The sequence below is a fragment of the Acinonyx jubatus genome, chromosome A2 (assembly GCF_027475565.1).
Source record: "Acinonyx jubatus isolate Ajub_Pintada_27869175 chromosome A2, VMU_Ajub_asm_v1.0, whole genome shotgun sequence".
Classification (NCBI taxonomy): domain Eukaryota; kingdom Metazoa; phylum Chordata; class Mammalia; order Carnivora; family Felidae; genus Acinonyx; species Acinonyx jubatus.
The window spans coordinates 66,928,417-66,950,829 of NC_069383.1; the positions used below are offsets into that span (position 1 = coordinate 66,928,417).

General features: G+C 40.3%; 1 protein-coding gene across 4 annotated transcripts in view; it reads right to left on the reverse strand.

Annotated features, from left to right (window-relative positions):
• MIOS (meiosis regulator for oocyte development) overlaps positions 1–21,342 on the reverse strand; it is a 47,132-nt gene extending 25,790 nt beyond the window's left edge. The window contains exons 1-3 of one of the 4 annotated variants that reach the window (XM_027071950.2): positions 21,204–21,342; positions 13,581–14,922; positions 13,160–13,258 (exon numbers count right to left, since the gene is read on the reverse strand). In XM_027071950.2, coding sequence (XP_026927751.1) covers positions 13,160–13,258; positions 13,581–14,874 — 1,393 coding nt within the window. In that variant the 5' untranslated portion in view covers positions 14,875–14,922; positions 21,204–21,342. The other 3 variants (XM_015066557.3, XM_027071951.2, XM_015066558.3) reach the window with 3 other exon arrangements.
• Positions 21,343–22,413: the final 1,071 nt, after the last annotated feature.

Consider the following 22,413-nt stretch of genomic DNA (forward strand, 5'->3'; position numbering starts at 1 on the left):
CTAACCTATATATATAAATAGAATCGATGTTTTATTGACAGGCGCAAGAGAAACAAGTTCACTTAAACATTAAAAAACATTTTTAGTTTGTGAGAGAGGAATTAAGATGGTGGAGTAAGTAGTAAGGGGACCCCAGACTTGGGGATCTCGTCCCTTAAACACAGATCAACATCAAATCATATGAACACCCAGGAAATCGATCTGGGGATTAAGAGAACAATCTGCATAATCTGATAGAACGTGGCAGGTACTTGGTGCAGGGAGGCAAACTGGGGGACAGGAAAGCCATGGTGCTGCACAGGGGTGGGAGCCTTTTTCGCGAAGAGGAGAAAGAGAAGGGGAAAGAAAGAAGTGTGTTGGGTTCGCACAAGAAAAGCACTCCCCCAAAACCACTGATGGGGGAATCTTGAGGAACTGACTATCCCAACTTTTTGCAAACAGTTGAGCTGAAATTCTGGGTTTTTGACAGTCTGTGCCATTTGCTGCAGTAGATCCAAGAGGGTGGTGGTGCTCCTAGGGAGATGGAGGGGAGGCCCCGGAATAGACAGTGCGATGTGGGGATCCCCTGGGTCGCACTAGGAGAGAATGTTCCTTTCCTGGAGTGCATTCGGACAAGGATATATTGCTTCTCCAAGGACAAAAGCTGAGGCTGGCGCCTTTGAATGTTCAATAGGAAACAGAGGTGTGCACTGTGGTGGGTAAAGTGGTCACAGCTTTTCACTGTGCATCATCATAAACTCCAGGCACCTGTACAGCCCTGCAATTGCTTTACTGGGACAGAAGGCACAGCACGGCGAGCCTCTCCTTTAGAGGGGAGCAGGTCCACATTGTGGTGAGCCCTTTAAGATTCAGAGTTTTGAATCTCAGTCCTGCACCAAAGATGAAAACACTGAAGGGACACCTGGGTTGCTCAGTTGGTTAAGTGTTTGACTCTTGATTTTGGCCCAGGTCATACTCTTGTGGTTTGTGGGTTTGAGCCCTGCACTGGGCTCCAGCCTGCCAGTGCAGAGCTGGCTTGGGATTCTCTCTCTCCCCTCTCTCTCTCGGCCCCTCCTCACTTACATTCTCTCTCTCTCTCTCTCTCTCTCTCCCCTCTCTCTCTCGGCCCCTCCTCACTTACATTCTCTCTCTCTCTCTCTCTCTCCCCTCTCTCTCTCTCGGCCCCTCCTCACTTACATTCTCTCTCTCTCTCTCTCTCTCTCTCTCGGCCCCTCCTCACTTACATTCTCTCTCTCTCTCTCTCTCTCTCTCTCTCTCTCTCTCTCCTCCCTCTCTCTTCTCTCTCAAAAGAAATAAATAAACTTAAAAAATATATATAAATAAATGGGAAATATTAAAACAAACAAACAATAACACTGGAAAGCTATGGTGCCCAGCATGTCTATGGCCCAGGGAACAGAAGGGTTGAGGGCACGGATCTGACAGAAGCCTGGGACACAGGAGGAGAAATTGTTCGCTTGTCTGTGAGGACTACCAGAACAGAGGTGGGCACCAGCTCTCCTACCCAGGAATAGAGGAGAGAGCAGGGTGGCGCCATCTTCCCCCACCCATCAACAGGGTCTGACTTCAGCAAATAACACAGCTCCCCCAGTCAAGGCAGAAGCTGTTTACACCAAACCCCGCCCCCCTACACCCTGCAGGGACATCTTTACAAGGGCAGGTCTGATTGTAAGCCAGTGCAGTGGGCCTCTTCCCCAAGGACCAACACAGCTCCCCCCTCCCCCACCCCCAAGTGCACAAGTCCACTGATCATAGAGTGCTCCAAAGCATCAGCTTCAATTCTGGTGGAAACAGGACCCGACTTTTTTTTTTTTTTTTTTTTTTTTTAAATCAGGCTTAGTTTTTTGTTCATTTGTTTGCTTTTGGTTTTTTGTTTCCTTTTCTTGTTTTTTGGATCAGGCTTCTCTTTCTTTTTCTTCTTTTTTGTTTTCTATTCCTTTGAAATCAGGCTTATAGTTTTTTGTTTGTTTTATTTCTTTTCTCTTTTTTTTGATCAGGCCTTTTTTTTTTTTCAGTAGGCTTATTTTAATAGATCAAAGCACACCCAATTAAAGGTCAAATACTCCCCACTACAAGCAAGGAAGAACTCTGCCAAGGACGGACCAGGGGGAAAAAGCAGCTGTATCACAACAGCACAGTGCATACATACAGCATATACCTGAAACACTTCCTGAAATGCCAGGCCCTGGACAGTGTATGACCCCTTCTTGATATACCCATTACTCTCAGGACCAGGAAATATAACAAGCTTTCATAACATGCAAAAGACAGGAACCTAGACAAAATGACAAGATGGAAGAATTGTCCCCCAAACAAAAATCAAGAAGAAACCACAGCCAGGATTTGCTCAAAACAGATATAAGTAATTTATCTGAACAAGAATTTAGAACAAGAGTCATAAGAATACTAGCTGGGCTTGAAAACAGCATAGAAGACACCAGAGAAACACTTGCTACAAAAATCAAAGACCTAAAAACTACTCAGGCTGAAATAAAAAATGCTATAACTGAGATGCAAAACTGACTGGATGTAATCATGAGGATGGAAGAAACAGAGGACCAAATAGGTGATATAGAAGATAAAACTATGGAAAATAATGAAGCTGAAAAGGAGGAAAGAAAACTATTAGATCATGAATACAGACCTAGGGAATGCAACAATTCTATAAAGTGCAATAATATCATATCATAGGAGTCCCAGAAGAAGAGTAGGAAAAAAGACAGAAGGTTTATTTGAATAAATACAGCTGAGAAATTCCCTAATCTGAGGAAGGAAAACAGGCATTCAAGTCCAAGAGGCATGCTGAATTCCCGTCAAAAACACACACACACACACACACACACACACACAAAACAAAAAAACAGGTCAACACCAAGACATATCATAGTGAAATTTGCAAAAAAAAGAATTATGAAAGCAACTAGGGACAAAAGGTCCTTAACCTACAAGGGTAGACACATAAGAGTACCAGGAGACCTGTCCACAGAAACTTGGCAGGCCAGAACAGAGTGGCATATGTTCAACATGCTAGTCAGGAAAAAAATGCAGCCAAGAATTTTTTTTTTTTTTTAACTTCACATTTTCCAGAAATGTTTATTTATTTTAAGAGAGAGAGAGAGAGAGAGATGGAGAGAGACAATCCCAAGCAGGCTCCATGCTGTCAGCACTGAGCCTAACATGGGGCTCAATCTCACGACCATGAGATCAGGATCTCAACCAATCAAGAATCAGATGCTCAACCAAATGAGCCACTCAGCCGCCCCATCAACTGAGAATATACAGCAAGGGTGTCAGTCAGAAAGGAGAAAGTTTCCAAAACAAGCAACAACTAAAAGAGTTTGTGAACACTAAACCAGCTATGCAAGAACTGTTAAAGAGGACCCTTTGGGCGGGAAAGAGAGACCAAAAACAACAAAGATAAAGGAACAATATACAGGAACAGTGACTTTACAGGTAATACAAATGGCACTAAATTCATATCTATAAATAATTACTTCTGAATGTAAATGGACTAAATGCTCCAATCAAAAGACATAGGGTACCAAAATGTGTATGTATGTATGTATGTATACACACACACATACACACATACATATAAAAGACCCATTTATATGCTGCTTACAAGAGATTCATTTTAGACCCAAAGACACCTCCAGATTGAAAGTGAGGGGGTGAAGAACCATCTATCATGCTAATGGACATCAAAAGTAAGCTGGAGTAGCCATACATATATCAGACAAACTATATTTTAAACCAAAGACTATATAATAAAAGATGAAAAAGAGAACTATATCATCATAATAACGGGGCCTATCCAACAAGAAGATCTAAAAATTTTAAATATTTATGTCCCCAAACTGGAAGCAGCCAAATATACAAATCATTTAATAACAAACATAAAGAAACTCATTGATAATAATACAATAATAGTAGGGACAGTAGGGGACTTTTATACTCCTCTTACCAAAATGAGAGATTATCTAAGCAGAAAATCAACAAGGAAACAATGGCTTTGAATGACACACTAGACCAGATGGGCTTAGCAGATACGTTCAGAGCATTTCACCCTAAAGCAGCAAAATGCACATGGAACGTTCTCCAGAATTGATCACATACTGGGTCATAAATCAGGCCTCAACCAGTACAAAAAGACTGAGATCATACCGTGCATATTTTCAGACCACAACACTATGAAACTTAAAGTCAACCACAAGAAGAAATTTGAAAAGACCACAAATATATGAAGGTTAAAGAACATCCTACTAGAGAATGAATGGATTAAGCAGGAAATTAAAGAAGAAACTAAAAAATACACGGAAGCCAATGAAAATAAAAACACAATAGTCCAAAACACTGCAAAAATACAAACAATTATAAGAGAATATTATGAAAAATTATATGCCAACAAAGTGGGCAATATGGAAGAAACAGATGAATTCCTAGAAACATATAAACTACCAAAATTGAAACAGGAAGAAATAGAAAATTTGAACAAACCCATAACCAGTAAAGAAACTGAATCCAGGGTCCAGGGCTAGATGGCTTTCCAGGGGAATTCTACCGAACATTTAAAGAAGAGTTAATACCTATTCTTTTGAGCCTATTCAAAAAAAAACAAAAAGGAAGGAAAACTTCCAAACTGATTCTCTGAAGCCAACATTACCTCGATTCAAAAACCATACAAAGACCCCACTAAAGACGAGAATTACAGACCAATACCCATGATGAACACGGATGCAAAAATTTCCAACAAGATACTAGCAAATAAAATCCAACAGTACATTAAAAGAATTATTTTCTATGATCAAGTAGGATTTATTCCTGTGCTGCAGGGCTGGTTCAATAACCACAAACCAATCAACATGATACACCACATTAATAAAAGAAAGGATAAGAACCATATGATTCCCTCAATAGATGCAGAAAAAGCACATCCTTTTTTGTTAAAAACCCTCAAGAAAGTAAGGATAGAAGGAACATACCTCAACATCGTAAAGGACATAAACGAAAGACCCATAACTAATATTATCCTCAATGGAGGAAAACTGAGAGCTTTTCCCCTCAGGTCAGGAACACAACAGGGATGTCTGCTCTCACCACTGGTACTGAAAGTCCTAGCTTCAGCAATCAGGCAACAAGAAATAAAAGGCATCCAAATTGGCAAGGAAGAAGTCAAACTTTCACTCTTCACAGACAACCTGATACTCTATGTAGAAAACTCAAAAGACTTCACCAAAAAATTCCTAGAACTGATCCATGAATTCAGCAAAGTCGCAGGATATAAAATCAACATACAGAAATCAGTTGCCTTTCTATACACCAATAATAAAGCAGCAGAAAGAGAAATCAAGGAATCAATCCCATTTAAAATTGCACTAAAACCACCAAGATACCTGGGAACAAACCTAATCAAAGAGGTAAAAAATGTGTACTCCAAAAACTATAGAATATTTTTAAAAATTGAAGATGATACAAAGAAATAGAAAAACACGCTCATGGGTTAGAAGAACAGATATTTGCAAATGACATATCGGATAAATGGTTAGTATCCAAAATCTATAAAGAACTTAACACCCAAAAAACAAACAATCCAGTGAAGAAATAGGCAGAAGACATGAAAAGACATTTTTCCAAAGACATCCAGATGGCCAACAGACACATGAAAAGATGCTCAATATCACTCATCATCAGGGAAATACAAATCAAAACCACACTGACAACCACCTCATACCTGTCAGAGTGGCTAAAATTAACAACTCAGGAAACAACAGATGTTGGTGAGGATGTGGAGAAACGGGAACCCTCTTGCACTGTTGGTGGGAATGAGAACTAGTGCAGTCGCTCTGGAAAACAGTGTGAGGTTCCTCAAAAATTAAAAACAGAACTACCCTACAACTCAGCAATAGCAATACTAGGAATTTATCCAAAGGATACAGGAGTGCACACTGATAGGGGCACAAGTACCCCAATGTTTATAGCAGTGCTTTCAACAACAGTCAAATTACAGAAAGAGCCTAATGTCCATCAACTGATGAATGGATAAAGATGTGGTTTATTACTTGGCAACGAGAAAGAATGAAATCATGCCACTTTCAGCAATGTGGATAGAGCTGGAAGGTGTTATGTTGAGTGAAGTAAGTCAGAGAAAGACAGTTATCATATGTTTTCACTCATATGTGGACCTTGAGAAACTTAACAGAAGACCATGGGGGAAGGGAAGGGGAAAAAAATAGTCACAAACAGATAGGAAGGGAGGCAAACCATAAGAGACTCTTAAACACAGAGAACAATCTGAGAATTGATGGGGGAGTAGGGGAGTGGGGGAGAGGGGAAAATAGGTGATGGGCATTGAGGAGGACACTTGTTGGGATGAGCACTGGGTGTTGTATGAACCATGGGAATCTACCCCAAAAACCAAGAGCACACTTTACACACTGTATATTAGCCAATATGACAATAAATTATACATAAAATACATACATATTGTTAATATGTTTATACTACCCAAAGCAATCTATACATTCAATGCAATCCCTATCAAAACAATGCCAGCATTCTTCACAGAGCTAGAACAAACAATTCTAAAATTTGTATGGAACCAGAAAAGACCCCAAATAGCCAAAGTAATGTAGAAAAAGAAAAGCAAAACGAGACGCCTCACAATTCCAGACTTCAAGCTATATTACAAAGCTGTAATCATCAAGACAGTATGGTACTGGCACAAAAACAGACACAAAGGTCAATGGGAGAAAACAGAGCACTCAGAAATGGACCCACAACTGTATAGTCAATTCATCTTCAACAAAGTAGAAAGAATACCCAATCGAGAAAAGACAGTCTCTTCAACAAATGGTGTTGGGAAAACTAGACAGCAACACGCAGAAGAATGAACCTGGACCACTTTCTTACACCATATACAAAATAAACTCAAAATGTATGAAAGACCTAAATGTGAGACAGGAAACCATCAAAATCCTAGAGAAGAACACAGGCAGCAACCTCTTTGACCTCAGCCGTAGCACTTCTTACTAGACACATCTCTGGAGGCAAGGTTAACAAAAGCAAACATGACTTATGTGAATTTCATCAAGAAAAAAACCTGCACAGTGAAGGAAACATTCAACAAAACTGAAAGGCAGCCTATGGAATGGGAGAAGATATATGGAACTAACATATCTGATTAAGGGTTAGTATCCAAACTCTATAAAGAACTTATCAAACTCAACATCCAAAAAATAAATAATACAGTTAAGAAACAGGCAGAAGATGGGGCACCTGGGTGGCTCAGTTGGGTAAGCATCTGACTTCAGCTCAGGTCATGATCTCACAGTTCATGGGTTCAAGCCCTGCATCAGGCTCCGTGCTAATAGCTCAGAGCCTGGAACCTGGTTCAGATTCTATGTCTCCGTCTCTCTCTGCCCTTCTCCCACTCATGCTCTGTCTCTCTCTCTCTCAAAAATAAACATTAAAAAAAATTTTTTAAGAAAAAAAAACAGAAATGGGCAGAAGACACGAAGAGATGTTTCTCTAAAGACGACATACAAATGGCTAACAGACACATGAAAAGATGCTCACCATCACTCACCATCAGAGAAATACATATCAAAACCACAATGAGATACCACCTCACACCTGTCAGAATGGCTAAAATAAAAACCCAGGAAACAAGAGATGTTGGCAAGGATTCACCTTACACTGTTGGTGGGAATGCAAACTGGTGCGGCCACTCTAAAAAACAGTGTGAAGGTTCCTCAGAAAGTTAAAGACAGAGCTACCCTACAACTCAGCAATTGCACTAGTAGGTATTTATCCAAAGGATACAAAAATACTGATCTGAAGAGGCACAAGCACCCCAATGTTTATAGCAGTACCATCAACAGCAAGCCAAATTATAGAAAGAGCCCAAAGTCCTTCGACTGATGAATGGGTAAAGAAGACATGGAAAACACACACACACACACACGCACACGCACACACACACATACTGTATGATTCCACTCATATGTGGAATTTAAGAAACAAAACAGATCAACATGGGGAAGAGAAGGGAGAATAAAATAAGATAAACACAGAGAGGGAGAGGGCACCTGGACAGCTCAGTCAGTTGAGCATCTGACTGTTAATTTTGGCTCAGGTCATGGTCTCAGGGTCATGAGATCCAACCTTGCATTGAGGTCCATGCTGGCTGTGGAGCCTGCTTGAGATATTCTTTCTCTTTCTCTTTCTCTCTCTCTCTCTCTCTCTCTCTCTCTCTCTCCCCTTTTGCCCTTACACTGCTCACACGTATGCTCTGTCTTGCTCTCAAAAAAATGCAAACAAAAAAACAAGAGGGAAGCAAACCGTAAGAGACTCTTAACTACAGAAAACAATTAGGGGTTGCTAGAGGGGAGATGAGTGGGGGGGATGGGCTAAATGGGTGATAGGCATTAAGGAGGTCACTTGGTGCTATATGTAAGTGATGAATCACTAAACTGTACTCCTGAAGCCAATATTACACTATATGTTAACTAACTTGAATTTAAATAAAATCTTGGAAGAAAAAAAAAACACTTTTAAAAAATTGGTTTCAAATACTACACCAAGCAGACACTATGCTATTTGCAGATAGTAATTTGTTGCATTTATACATCTGTATAACAAAGCAGTAAAAGTATCAAGTGTTTATAAGAACATTTTGTTAAAAACATTAAGTCCTAGCTATTCTGTCTGTTAAAATAATTCTGAATAGACAAGTTCTATAGATCAGAATTTACCCTTTAAGTATGAAAAATATTTTCATCATATTGGGTAGAAGGCTGACCAGTATTTATTACACAATTTTCTGCCATCTTAAAAGGAAGAAATTATAATTAACATTATGAACACTACTCCACAAGACTTACAAGACATTCCCTTAGAGCATGCCTTCTCATCCTGGTTGACTTCAACACTCAGTCTGTCCAATAAATCAGTCTGTCTCTTTGCTTCCTTATATCCAGTGGTTCACGCCTCCAAGATTTTACCCACTCCTTTAATGAACACATCCAAACTGATCCTCCTTCAAAAGAGCCACTTTCTTGGGCGCCAGGGTGGCTCAGTCAGTTAAGTGTCTGACTTCAGCTCAGGTCATGATCTCATAGTTTGTGAGTTCGAGCTCCACATCAGGCTCTATGCTGACAGCTCAGAGCCCGGAACCTGCTCCAGATTCTGTGTCTCCCTCTCTCTCTGCCCCCCACCCCTCACATTTTCTCTCTCTCTCTCTCTCTCTCTCTCTCTCTCTCATAAACATTAAAAGGAAAGTTACAAAAAAAAAAAAAAAAAAAAGAGCCACTTTCTTACCACAACCTCATCGCCTTTCAGAAATCTCTCTTCTAAATTTTTCAACCTTACAATCTCTTGGACCCTCTTATTTTTACTTACCAGCCTCCTGTCATTTCCCTCCCCAAAACCAACAAATGAATCATTCTCTTGCCAGTACCCTTAATTCTCTCACCATACTGTCCTTTATTTTATCTTCTGATTAAAACAATTGCCCCACAATCCTCTCATGTTTCTCAAAACAACCCTGGCTCCTTTTCTCCAGGTCTTCTACCACCTTCCTGCTCCTTTTCAACAAGCAAACCTACCACACTGAGAAGAGAGAGCCATTGCGTGGTAAACTCATCAGCCTCCAGTCATTCAACCTTATACAACCTACATACCTTTCCCTCTCCCTCTGGCAGTATGGAGAAAGTGTACATCCTGTCTAAAGCTAATCTTTCACCTGTGCTCTGGATCCTATTCCTTCATATTCCTAGGAATTTTGCTCTTCACTCCCTTCTCTCTGCATCATCACTTCTTTGCATGGGTTTCCTCACATTAGCATTTAAACTTGCTTAAATCAATCCCACGTTAAAAACAAAGCAACACAAAAACCTTCCTATGACTCTGGATTCACCTGCTGTGCTGCTTTTATTGTATCCCTTTTTATCCTCCTTCATGTGGTCAAATTCCTTGGAAGAATTATTTAAAATGGATGACTTTACTTCTTCAACCTACCCTAAATTTCTTGCCCACTGCACAGCTCCACCTAGCTATCTCAAATTCAACTTTCTCTAAAATGAACGTTTTCTTCTCAAATGCACTCTTAGGTTATTCCTATCTAATCAACTAGTACCAGTATTATCTTAGTTTCCTAAGGTAAATATGTGTGCTTTCACTTTTCCTTCCCATCCGTCTCCTTTACTCAATCATTAAATTTTGTCACACTCTCTAATTTACCCACATTTCTCTCACTCCTCTGCCACTAACTTTGGTAGGAACACCCTCATATCTTGCCTAATAACTGTAGCTTTTATCTGAGGTTCCTGTTTGATCCTTTCCAATTCATTCCACACATAGCGACAGCTCTAAAACACAAATCTAATTTTGTCAATACTCTGAAATCTTTCCTTGCTTCCCCTTGTTACAGGGTAAGTCTCCCTAAATTCTTACCATGATTTCTAAGTCCTGAGCTGCCCCACTGCTTACCTTTCTAGTCAGCACTCTTTCCTTATTTTTTTTCTCTCACACTCTGTTCCAGCAATACTAAAATGTGCTACAGTCCCTCTCCTCTGGGTTAATCGCATATGCTGCTCCATGTCTAGACCTTGTCTTCGCTGTTACCTCCTCCAGGGAACCCTCTCCAATCCTTAACAGCCAGGCTAGCATTCTTCTATACATAATTGTTTGTTCTTCCTTATGTTAAATTGCCTATGTACTTGTCCATATTCTGAATTAGAATGTAAACTTCCCAGGAATAGGGGTAATATCTACTTTGTTCAGTCTCTACAAAGGAAGAGACTTATCTTGTTGACAGTTATGCCTTTATTATTCCAAGGACAATTCTTGGCATATAACAAGCAAATAATAAGCATTTGCTGAATAAACAAATTTACCTCATACTGTAATTGTAAGAATGACATAAAGTAACATGGGGAAAGCAGTTAGCATGATGCCTAATTCATAGAGCACTCAGTATCTATTATTTGTGACCAAAGTTAAAATTTCACTGTGTGGTCTAATAAACTTGTATATGAGATTACTGTGAGCAAGAAGGTTCAGTGTGTTGACTTACTATGTGTTGAATCATTAGGGATACAATTAGAGAAAGGAGTAGGGCCAGATAAAAAACTGAAGTCCACAAGTGCCATCTTTGACAGTTATTTCTCTACTTTTTACTTTGGGGCTGTAAAAACAAAAATATCAAAACCAAAACAAAGAAAAAGCTAAAAGTCTAACAATGAGGAACTCTCTCCCATATAGTTTTTTAATGTGGGTAAAGACTATTTTTGATTCAAGACATTCGGTTTCTACTTCACCAGAAATATATAATGATGGTCTATTTTTCCCCTTGCTTTTCCTCAGAGGTAGTTTGTAAGTTTTTTCCCTAAAATATGTCAAAATACAACAACAACAATAATAAACCTCAGAATAACTAAGAATGCAATGTGCCCTCACCTACCATATGGCAAAAATACTAAAAATTCTATAAACTCGGTGTTTAAGTCTTTGCAGCAGCAGTTCCAAAGTCATGAACCATGGTACACAGGTTCATCTACAGGGATATGATAGTATTATCTGCCCTTTTATTTATATGAATAAAAATGGAAGTTTCTAGGTAGACTCATTTTATTTATAATAAATTTACTTATTTGTTTACATTTATTTTTGAGAGACAGAGCACAAGTGGGGAGAGGCAGAGAGAGAAGGAGACACAGAATCGAAAGCAGGCTCCAGGCTCTGAGCTGTCAGCACAGAGCCTGACACAGGGTTCGAATCCACGAACTGTAAGATCATGACCTGAGCCGAAGTCAGATGCCCAACTGACTGAGCCACCCCAGCACCCCAATAATATATTTATAATAAAAGTTACTTTTGGGGCACCTGGTAATAAATTTATTTATAATAAAAGTTACTTTTGGGGTGCATGGGTGGCTCAGTCGGTTGAACGTCCAACTTGGGCTCAGGTCATGATCTCACATTTTGTGGATTCAAGTCCCATGTCAGGCTCTGTGCTGACAGCTCAGAGCCTGCAGCCTCCTTCTGATTCTGTGTCTCCTTCTCTCTTTGCCCCTCCCCTGCTCACACTCTGTCAATCTCCCTCTCAAAAAATAAACATTTAAAAAAAAATTTTTTTTTAAATAAAAAAAGAAATTTAAAAAGTTAGTTTTTTGGTGGAAAGCTAGTAATAAAATACCAAAACGGAACTGATCAGATAATAGTCTATTGCATGTTCAGCAATGTGGAACAAAGTAACGTGAAAGTCCTTTAAGCTTCTTTTTAATAATATAACAGTTTAGTTAAAATGCTTAACCTATTCTTATTAAAAAATAATATTTTATTTGGTATTATTTGTACAGTATTTATGAAAACCCTATTAAAGACCAAGTTGAACTTATTATTTGAACTGCCACTCTTTGACTAATAGTATAAACTACTTTTCGAGCAGCCTGACTTTGTGGCCCAAATTTGACTGCCATCAAAAGCTAGATACTGAATACTAGGTCAGGGGAAGTACCATAGTAAAATGCACAATTCAATTCCAATAAAAACAGTAAGAACAACGGTTCAATGAAAAGATAAGTTTGGCTCTTTTGTCATCTTTATCTTATTCTTAAATAGTTGATCAATTTCAACCCTGTATTAATTCATACATTAATTTAATTATCAAGGATTCTTTCAGGTAAGGCTCCTTCAGGCAAGGCCACACTTCCTGACATAGTTACTTAGATCTTGCCATAGATAGCTAAGACAAAGTGTTTGGACAGCAGAATTAAAAGGGAACTCCTTCAATTATACATCTTTTTATTTAGTTTTTATAGAAGCAAAATACTGTGATAAAATCCAAACCAACCACCATGACCCTGTAAGTCATCGGATGTAATACCTCTCAGGATCTTCAAAAAATAACATGGGATAAATGAATAGATTTAGAAAGACAGTATCACTTGAAAGAAATAAGACTCCCTCCAAAAAGAATTCTGGATATAAAAACAATTATGCATTTAACTCAACTAAAATATCTAATCAGAACCCCCCCCAACAAAAAATAAAAAACAAAGTATGTATGCATACTATTCTGAAGTAACTAACGAGGAAAAAGTAGAAAATAGAGTACAAAAATTATAAAACTTTAAAAAATAAAATTGAATTTTCTTACCCAAAGAGGATTTTACAATTGATTTAATTCCTGCATAAACCAATGATCCTTTGTTTCCTGGAGATTTCTGATCCATATCTTCTGTATACTGCTTCATAAGTATTTAAACGCATAGGAAATACTAATGATGATGTATAATAAAATACGTCAGAGCTGAATTTATTTTGATACGGAGCCAATTCATAATAGGCATCAGTGATAGTTCTACTTTATCGTAGATATACTTTTCTTCTTTCTCTACAATATATAAAGCAGTATTTCAAGCTCAAGTTTTAAATAATTCTACTCTGTAATTTTAGCATTATGTAACTCGTATTTGCATATAAAACATTCGGAATAAAATTTAAAGGCTGACTTTTCAGCAAACTTTCAGAACATTTCTACCTGATTCAGCTCATGAAATTCACAATGAAAAGGATATAGTGCAGAGTATACCAGAGTGACTTGAGCTGTGGATCTTCATTTCCAGCTAAAATATGGTTTCTCCACACCTGTTCTGTATCAAGTCCATACCTGGACAAAGCCCGAAGGCGCATCTTCGTTGCTATATCTTTTTCTAAAGAATTATCATTTTCTTCTTCTGCACATTCATACAAATGACGGCCACAAGCCCACATTAAAGATGTTATTGGGCTCCAGGCAAGAGATATCCTTTCAAAAACAGTGAAATCAGACATTGTTCGGTTGGGAGTTACAACTATCATTCGATTTTGACTCGTTGGATGCCAAGCAAAGGAAGCAATGTAATTGTCACAAGGTTGCACACTTCTTTCAATTATTGTGGGCTCAGTTTCATCTCCAATGGGAGTGGGTGTGTGCTGCATATCATATAATCTAATAATATTACTATCCCTTGTCAAAGTGGCAAGCAGACCAGTCCTAGTTGGACACCATGCTACTTTTGTTAAGGGCTTTGGCTGCTCAGTCAAAGTCAAAACTGGCTTCTCAAATTTCCTTAGATCCCATATTGCAACCTGACCTTCATAGAAGGAAGCAACACGATCGTGGAAGTATGGGTCTACTGTCACCCCCTGAACAGCTTTTGTATTTACAAACATCTTTTGGCTCGTATTCCGAAGATCAAATATGGCTAGGTTACGATGCATACCAGCAAGGAGAAGTTTCTGGTCTCGTGGAAGCCAACAAAGAGACAGACAAGCATCATTCTGTCCCAATTCATAAAGAGGTTTTGTTACCAATAATGTTGTTTCAGTTTCACCTGCTGAAAGTCTCACTTTCTCCATGGGAACTATGTCAGGTGTATATTTGCTGCAAATATCCCAAATCAGCACCGAAAAATCAGCTCTATGTTTATCTAGCCCAGCAGCAAGCCAGTTACTATCCAATGGATTCCATGCAAGGGTATTGCATTGTCGGGCATGTTTTGGGACAAATTCTTTTCCTATCAAATCTTTGAATTTTGAGTTATGATCCTGACCAAGACTTGTAAGTACAACTCGACCATTTGCTTGTCCAACTGCTAGGAGGCATTCAGGATCATAATTGAGATACCAGGCAACACATTTCATATATGGTGTATCTGAATTTATTGATAGTAATGTAGCTGCAGAGTCTTCAGATAAACGTAAAGATCCAGCTTTGAGTTCTGAATTCACAGTAGATTCCACGTGATACAGGCTCAGTTCTGAGTCACACACAACAAATCTATCAACTTGGTGTGGTGCCCACAATATATCAGGTTTGGTACCGCTCATGTTTAGTGATGTGCTCAAGTAGTCCAGTCAGGTCCATTCACTGAAAATCTGTTTAAAAATAAAAAGTTTTAAAATGTTAACAAAATACAAATCTAAGATGAATAAGCTATTTGGAAAGTCAGGAAATTCTCTATATAGGTACTCTGTTTCTCAATATATTTCTTCCAACTGCTAGGAATTCATGACCATATTTATTAATTAAAGAGGGAAAAAGAAGGGTGCCTGGGTGACTCAGTCAGTTGAGTGTCTGACTCTTAATCTAGGCTCAGGTCATGATCCCAGGATCGTGGGCTTGAGCCCCATGTTGGGCTCCATGCTGGGTGTGGAGCCTGCTTGGGATTCTCTCTGTCCCCCTGCCCTTCTCCCCTGCTTGAAGGGAAGGGGAAGGGGAGGAAAGAAGGAAGGAAGAAATAAGGAAAAAGAACTTCTCCCAATAAAATGAGGTGGTAAGATTCTGAGAACTATATTTTGGCCTTTTTTCCCATGATCAAGTATTTTAATTGCACTGTGACTACTAACGTCATTAACCTCAGAATTAATATAACTTCAGCATGGTGAGCAAATTAATAAGCATCATCCCTTTGAAGGGGGTAAAACTTTAAAGAATTATGAATCATGTTCTTAAGCAACAGTGTAGAGCAACACTATCCAACAGAACTTTCCGCAGTGACAGAAATGTTCTCTAGCTATACTGCTGTCCAATAGGGTAGCTACTAGCAACATGTGGCTACCAAGCACTAAAAATGTGACTAGTACAATTTTTAAATCTTATTTACCTTTAATTTTTAATAAATAGCCACAGGTTGCCAGCATAATAGACAATGAAGATTTAAAATACAATGCCACTACAAAGACAGAGGTCTCTTTCTCAAGGTTCAACAATAACAAGCAGCTCTATATGGCAGAATAAATAGCAGCATGTATTGAGCAGAGCTGACTTTTATTCCCACCCCTGACGTATATTAGCTATACGCCTGGGAAAGGCCTTTGTGACTGGGGGTCCTTTTGTTTTTTCGTCTATACAACCAAAGAGTTGGTTTAGTGTTTGCCAAATTTCATTCACATACCATCTATTTTTACTTAATATTTTTATTTACATTGACTATTTTTAAAATCAGAAAATCTATTTTAACCTATCATAAAATCCATGGATCATGGGCATGGTATGCTAAATGTATTTTTCTAATATACATTGAAATGTATAACTATTAAAATGCTTAATATGTTAACTATACTGGAATTTTTTAAAAATGCTTATGTTTTACCTAAAATCATCCTGTTTACAACCAGCAGTACACACTGCATTTGAGAAAAACTGAATTAAGTGATCATTAAAAGCTCTTTCAGATTTCAATTCTATACATTTTGATTAATATTGACTTGGGATTTTGAAAAGATAAATATGACAGTCATTTAAGCACAAACTAAAAATAACTATGTTAAAATGTTATTTTAAAAACAAAAGCTATTTAACAAAAATGTAAATGTAAATGTCTGTTTTTAACCAATTCTCGCTAGAGACTATAGTGTGGATTAAAAAGGAACATGGGGCGCCTGGGTGGCTCAGTCAGATGAGCATCCTACTTTGGCTCAGGTCATGATCTCCCGGTTCATGAGTTCGAGCCCCACATCGGGCTCTGTGCTGACAGCTCAGAGCCTAGAGCCTGCTTCAGATTCTGTGTCCCCCTTCAGATTCTGGGACCACCCCACCCCTGCTTGTGCTCTGTCTCTTTCAAAAATGAATAAACATTAAAAAAAATTAAAAAAAAAAAAAAAGGAACAAAGACATTTAGTACCTTTATGGCAAATGGTATCTGCACAACCATGTTCTCAGTTTTTTTTTTTTAATAGGTTTTGTTTTGTTTTGTTTTGTTTTTAACTTTTACTTATTCTTGGAGGGGGAGGAGCAGAGAGAGGGAGACAGAGAATCCCAAGCAAGCTTCGTGCTGTTAGCGCAAAGCTCTGGGGTTCCAACTCACAAACCATGAGATCATGACCTGAGCTGAAACCAAGAGTCCAATGCTTAACCAACTGAGCCACCCAGGTGCCCCTATAGTGTCATTTCTTAAAAGGTAAAGCTATGGTTCATTCATTCATCCCCTATACCAGATAGAGAACCTGGCACAGACTCCTAATATAGATAAACTAAATAAATTCAGCTCAAACATACTTGCTTTACTTTTTGATCTTGTAAAACTTTTAGTCAGGAACTATTAGTCCAGAATTCAACAGACTCATACAATTTAAGTGGAAAATCCACTAAGAATACTTACACTGGCTTATTTCCTTTCTTCGGGTTCTGAAGCTCAATATCAATCATTTCAATTATATTCTTACTAGACAGACCCTCAATTTCTTCATTTCCTTGCCACTTTAGGCTTGTCTTCCCCTAACCTTGATCAACCCTTATTCTTCTCTCCTCCACTCAGGCTGCCAAGTTTCACAGCTTAAGGACAGTTTCCACAGAAATTAAGGTATACAACATGTCTGGCCTATGGTGCTGATTCTGCAATTCTTTTACTTATCTGTATACTCAGGCCTTTATGAAATTCATCTTTATGTAATATCACAGGGACCTTTCTAAAATGCAAACTTAACCAGGTTATACAATCTCTGTTTAAAACCCTCTAATGGTTTCCAATTGTTCTCAGTACAGAGTTCCAAAATCTTCAATATAACCTATAAAGTCCTAAATCTTTTGGCCTCTACCTACTGCTTTTGCCTCAAGGCACACCATTTTCCTCCTTGCTGTGTTCTGGCGACACGGTCTTCTTTTCAGTTCCTAGATTATAACCTCCCTCTGTCCCCTCCCCTCATCACCCCCCCATCACCACTCTTACAAATGCCGTTCCCTCTTGTTAGAACATTCTTCCCTCCCTTCTTGGTCAAGTTAACACCTGCTTGACCATCTCTCAACCATCATGGTTGACATCAAACATCCTCTAGCCCCTCCCTAGTCTGTCAGGTTACTTAGTTATGTACTCTCAGTAAATAGTATTCCTTCCCTTTAAATCACCCTGTCTCTCCTACTAAATTATAAGCTCCATAAGAGCAGGAAAAGTACCTTTTGCTTTCTATTTGTACCTCTGATACCCAGCCCAGTGCCAGGCACTTAGTAGATACTTAACAATTATTTGTTAAATGAATGCATTTGTTAAATGCTCCATCTGACATTTCCCACACTGTTATATCCAAGTTTTACCAATCTCCTCATGTTTCTACCTATACTCTTCCTAGTAGAGACTGGCTCCAGGCAAGAGCAAAGTGCCCACTGTCATAACTGGTTCCAATGATGGGCAAGAGCCCACAGTGAGCCACAATGATCCTAAGAAAGGATCATTCTAATACCTTTCATTTATTCTATAAATTTTTATTGGGCATAGTGTATGTGCTAGACACTGTTTCAAATGCTAACATGGTAGTAAACAGGGACAGATAAACTCTCTGACTGCTATGGACTAAATTGTGCCCTCTCCCCCAAATTCATACTGAAGCCCTAATCCCCAATATGATAGTATTAGAGAGAGCCTTTAAGGGGGGTGATGAGAGTGAAATGAGGTCATAAGGGTAGAGTGCTAAACTCATAGAACTGGTGCCCTTACAAGAAGAGAGAGAGAGCTACAGAGCTTTCTCCCTACCATGTGAAGACACAGTGAGGACACAGTAAGAAGGACACAGTGAGAAGGCAGCTATCTGTGAGCCAAGAAAAGAACTCTCACCAAAACTAGACCTGGCACCCTGATTTCAGACTCCAACCTGTGAGCACTGTAAGAAAATAAATTTCTGTTGTTTAAGCCATCTAGTCTAGGGGCTTTTGTTATGGCAGCCCAAGCAGACTAATAAAGGTCTAATAATGCCTGCGTTCTAGAGGTGAAGTTAGGATGTACTCGGATGTAGCTGCAGTAGGACGTAGGTAAGACAACAGAAAGCAGGAACAGATACTACCAAGTAAGGGTTCACACTCATGCCTGTACGGAGAGAGGAAACCTCTTAACTGGAGGTATCTGGAGATCTAGCCTATCTTCCTATCTTATCAATAGGACTTTCAAAGTGTGCTTCTATTAAGCACACCTTCAATCTGGACTTCCATCCCATAATCATATTCTTTACATGGATGATCTGTAAGAAAACTTGGTGGCAAACTGAAAAATCCACCTTAAAAAACACAGAGGGTGCCTGGGTGGCTCAGTTACTTAAGCATCCAACTTTGGCTCAGTTCATGAACTAGCAGTTTATGAGTTCCAGCCCCACATCAGACTCCATGTTGACAGCTCAGAGCCTGAAGCCTGCTTTAGATTCTGTGTCTCCCTCTCTCTGCCCCTCCCCCACTCGCACTCTGTCTCTCTCTCTCAAAAATAAGTAAACATTAAAAAAAAAATTAAAAGAAACACACAAAATAGAAAGTGTTACTATAATTTAAAAAACTCTGATTTGCATGACTCTCAAGGGAGGACCATCAGTATTTCTTCTGATGTAAGTATGCATGTACAACGTTTATATCCATAAAATGTTTCATATCCATAAAATCTGATTACAGTAATTTTTGTACAAAACTTGAGAGTTAGACTGGCAAACCCCTCTCATTTCACACTGGAGTAAAGTGAAGACCAGGCGTTTTGGTTCTTGTCCAAAACCTCCCAACTCCCATCCCAGATCACTGTATAAGAAAAAAATCAACTACATCATTTGCAGGGCCTAGTGCAAAATGAAAATAACAAGGCCCTCTTACTGAAAAATCATTAAGAATTTCAAGGTGGTGACAAAGAACATTAAACCAAGTGCCAGCCCTTCTAAACAACAGGTCATATGTGACTGCATAGGTTGTATTAACAACCTAGAGATATATCCATAACCACCCTTTTAAGAAATATGTTTTTTTTAACAATCCAACACATGGTATAGATGGATCCTGGCTCATGAACGTAGATGACTAGGAATAAGGTGAAGAGCAAAGAGAACTGAACCTGGAGTCAGGGGACCTCCAGCCACGCAGTGGCTAAACACAAACAAGTCTGTTAATACACCAAGACTGTAAGAGATAGAACACACCCTACCTTCATGTCACAAAATTGTGACAAACTGAGTTCTTCATATCACACAGCTGTTAGTATCACTATGATTTTCTTCCACAACCCTGAAGTTAATGTTTTCAAGTGTTGGAAACACTGAAAAGTGGGAGTGGAAGGGGTGAAATCTGCAATAATTACAGCTTATGTTAACATCTTCACCTTCAAGTTTTACAAGCGTTCACTTCCCCTCAATGGTTTTGAGCACAGGAAAGCCATGCTGATCCTGTATTCTTCACCATAACATCTGTAAACAGCACTATCCGACAGAAATACAGTGTTAGCCACAGGATTTAAGTTTCTAGTAGCCACACTGAAAAAGTATAAAGAGATGAAATTAATATATTTTATTCTCCCCAACATATAAAAAAAAATCCCTTTCCAACATGCAATCAAACTAAAAAACTATTCAATTTTTTTTTGTCTGTTTGGGAGGGGGGTGTCAAGTCCTGTAAATCCAATGGGTATTTTATCTTACACTCAGAGCACATCTCAACTCTGTGTGGCTACTGGACAGTGAAGATCCACAATACTAAGTGTACAAAGTATCCAACTACCCTCTCACATCCTTTTGTTGTCTTCTACTCTTCTTACCGTAACAAATAACAACAGCAGCAGTTTCAGGAAGTTTTCACCCTCACCATCTTCAAGGAGATGCACTACACAAATTTCCCTTAAAATATAGTTATACAAAGGGCCTGTAATGCAGGCATCTGCAAATCATTTTAGCACTGCTCGTGGCACACGTGAAAGGCTTTATTCATCCTCTTACGGAATTTTCACTACTCATACAATCACAGAACACAGCTAACCAACCGGGTGACAGGCCCTTTAGGAAGTATTTAATAAAGTACAACCAAAGCGAGGCTCTTGCTATTCCGGGTAAATCAGGAATCTGAGGGCCACTCCCACGCTCTAGACACCTGGCTGAGCTGCCCGTCCAAAGCGAGGACGCAGTTCCGCAAAAACTCGCCGCGCGGCGCACGGCCCCAGCGTCCCCGACGAGGTCCGAGCGCGCCCCAAGGCCTCCTGCAGCTCCGAGGCTCCCAGCTAGGCCCTGCCGGCCGCCCGGCGCGGTTATCCCGCAGCGCGGAACGCGACGCCCTGTGCCTCGGCTCCGAGATGGCCCCCGGGTACGCCCCCGCCCGGGCCTTTCAACCGGGCTTTCCCGGGCCCCTCGCGGCGGCCCCGGCACTCCCGAGCCCACTACCCGGGCCTCCGTCGGAGGTGCTGAGACGCGCGGCCCGAGCCGCGCTCACTGACCTGATGAGGCAGCGCGGCCACCGCACAGCCACTTCCGGCTTGGTCACCGCCCCTCCCGCCGCGGGAGTCCGGGCGCGGGCAAGATGGCGGCCGCGGTGGCGCGGTCAGTAACCTAGGCCACCCGGCTGGGACCCACGACCCCACCACCGCGCCTCCGGCACACGCGGACGTGCTTCGGCCTCGAAAGGATAGTTCCCCGCCCGTCAGCCCCGCCCTTCGTCGCCCCGGAATAGCCCCGCCTTGGGGCGGGGCCACTGCCCAGGAGGCCCCGCCTTCCGCTCGAGCGCTCCCCTGCGCCCCGGAGGCGCCGCCCCTGCGGCCTGCGAGAGGTAAAGCGGGCAAGCTTACCTGGACCGACTCTCGGAGAGGAAATTTCCCAAGTACTACACACACTTTAGCTCATTTGATCAGTTAAATTTACATTAACAATTTATGCAGGCCATACATGTAGTGGAAACTCCAGGGTGTTTGGTTCAAGATTTATTCATTAATTTACTCATTCTACAAACACCTCTTGAGTGACCTTGTGTACCTAGCACCGTCCTGGAATGCTCGGGAACTGAAGTGAACAAAAAAGAAGTGGTCCTGGAAGAAAACAGGGATGCCTTGTAAGGCTAATACGTGCTCCATCGAAGGGGCGCCTCCTTAGTGTAGGGAGGTCAGGAAGGCTTCCTTGAGGACCCCTAGGGTGAGACTGGGGGAATTAGATGGGGAAGGGAAGGGAGAGGAGGGGGTTGGAAGAGAAGAGCCTTTTAGGGCAGAGGAAGAGTGAAAGTTGAGGAGGGATGGCATCTCAATGGGGAAGCAGTCAAGTATGGATGGATGAGCAGAGGAAGTGGGGAGAGATTAAGATGCTGTATCAGAAAGGCATTTGGAAACCACGGTAGTGGGTTTGTCCTAAAGACAATGATGCAGTATTGAATGTTTTTAACTAGGCAAGTGGTATGATGGTTTTTCCAGGAGAAAGGAAAGGATAGGGTAAGTATCCCCACGAGAGATTATGGTAATCCATACTACCAGTGATATGGAGAGTGGGAATGGAGAGAAGTGTGGGGAATATTTAGAAGATGGAATGAACAGAGCTTGAGGGTTGACTAAGATGAGTGAGGGACAGAGAGGGTTCTAGGTTTCTGGTTCCCATAACTGAGTGAATGGTGCAGCCACAAGGGTCACAAATCTGACACAGGCTTCCTTGAGATATCTGGCAACC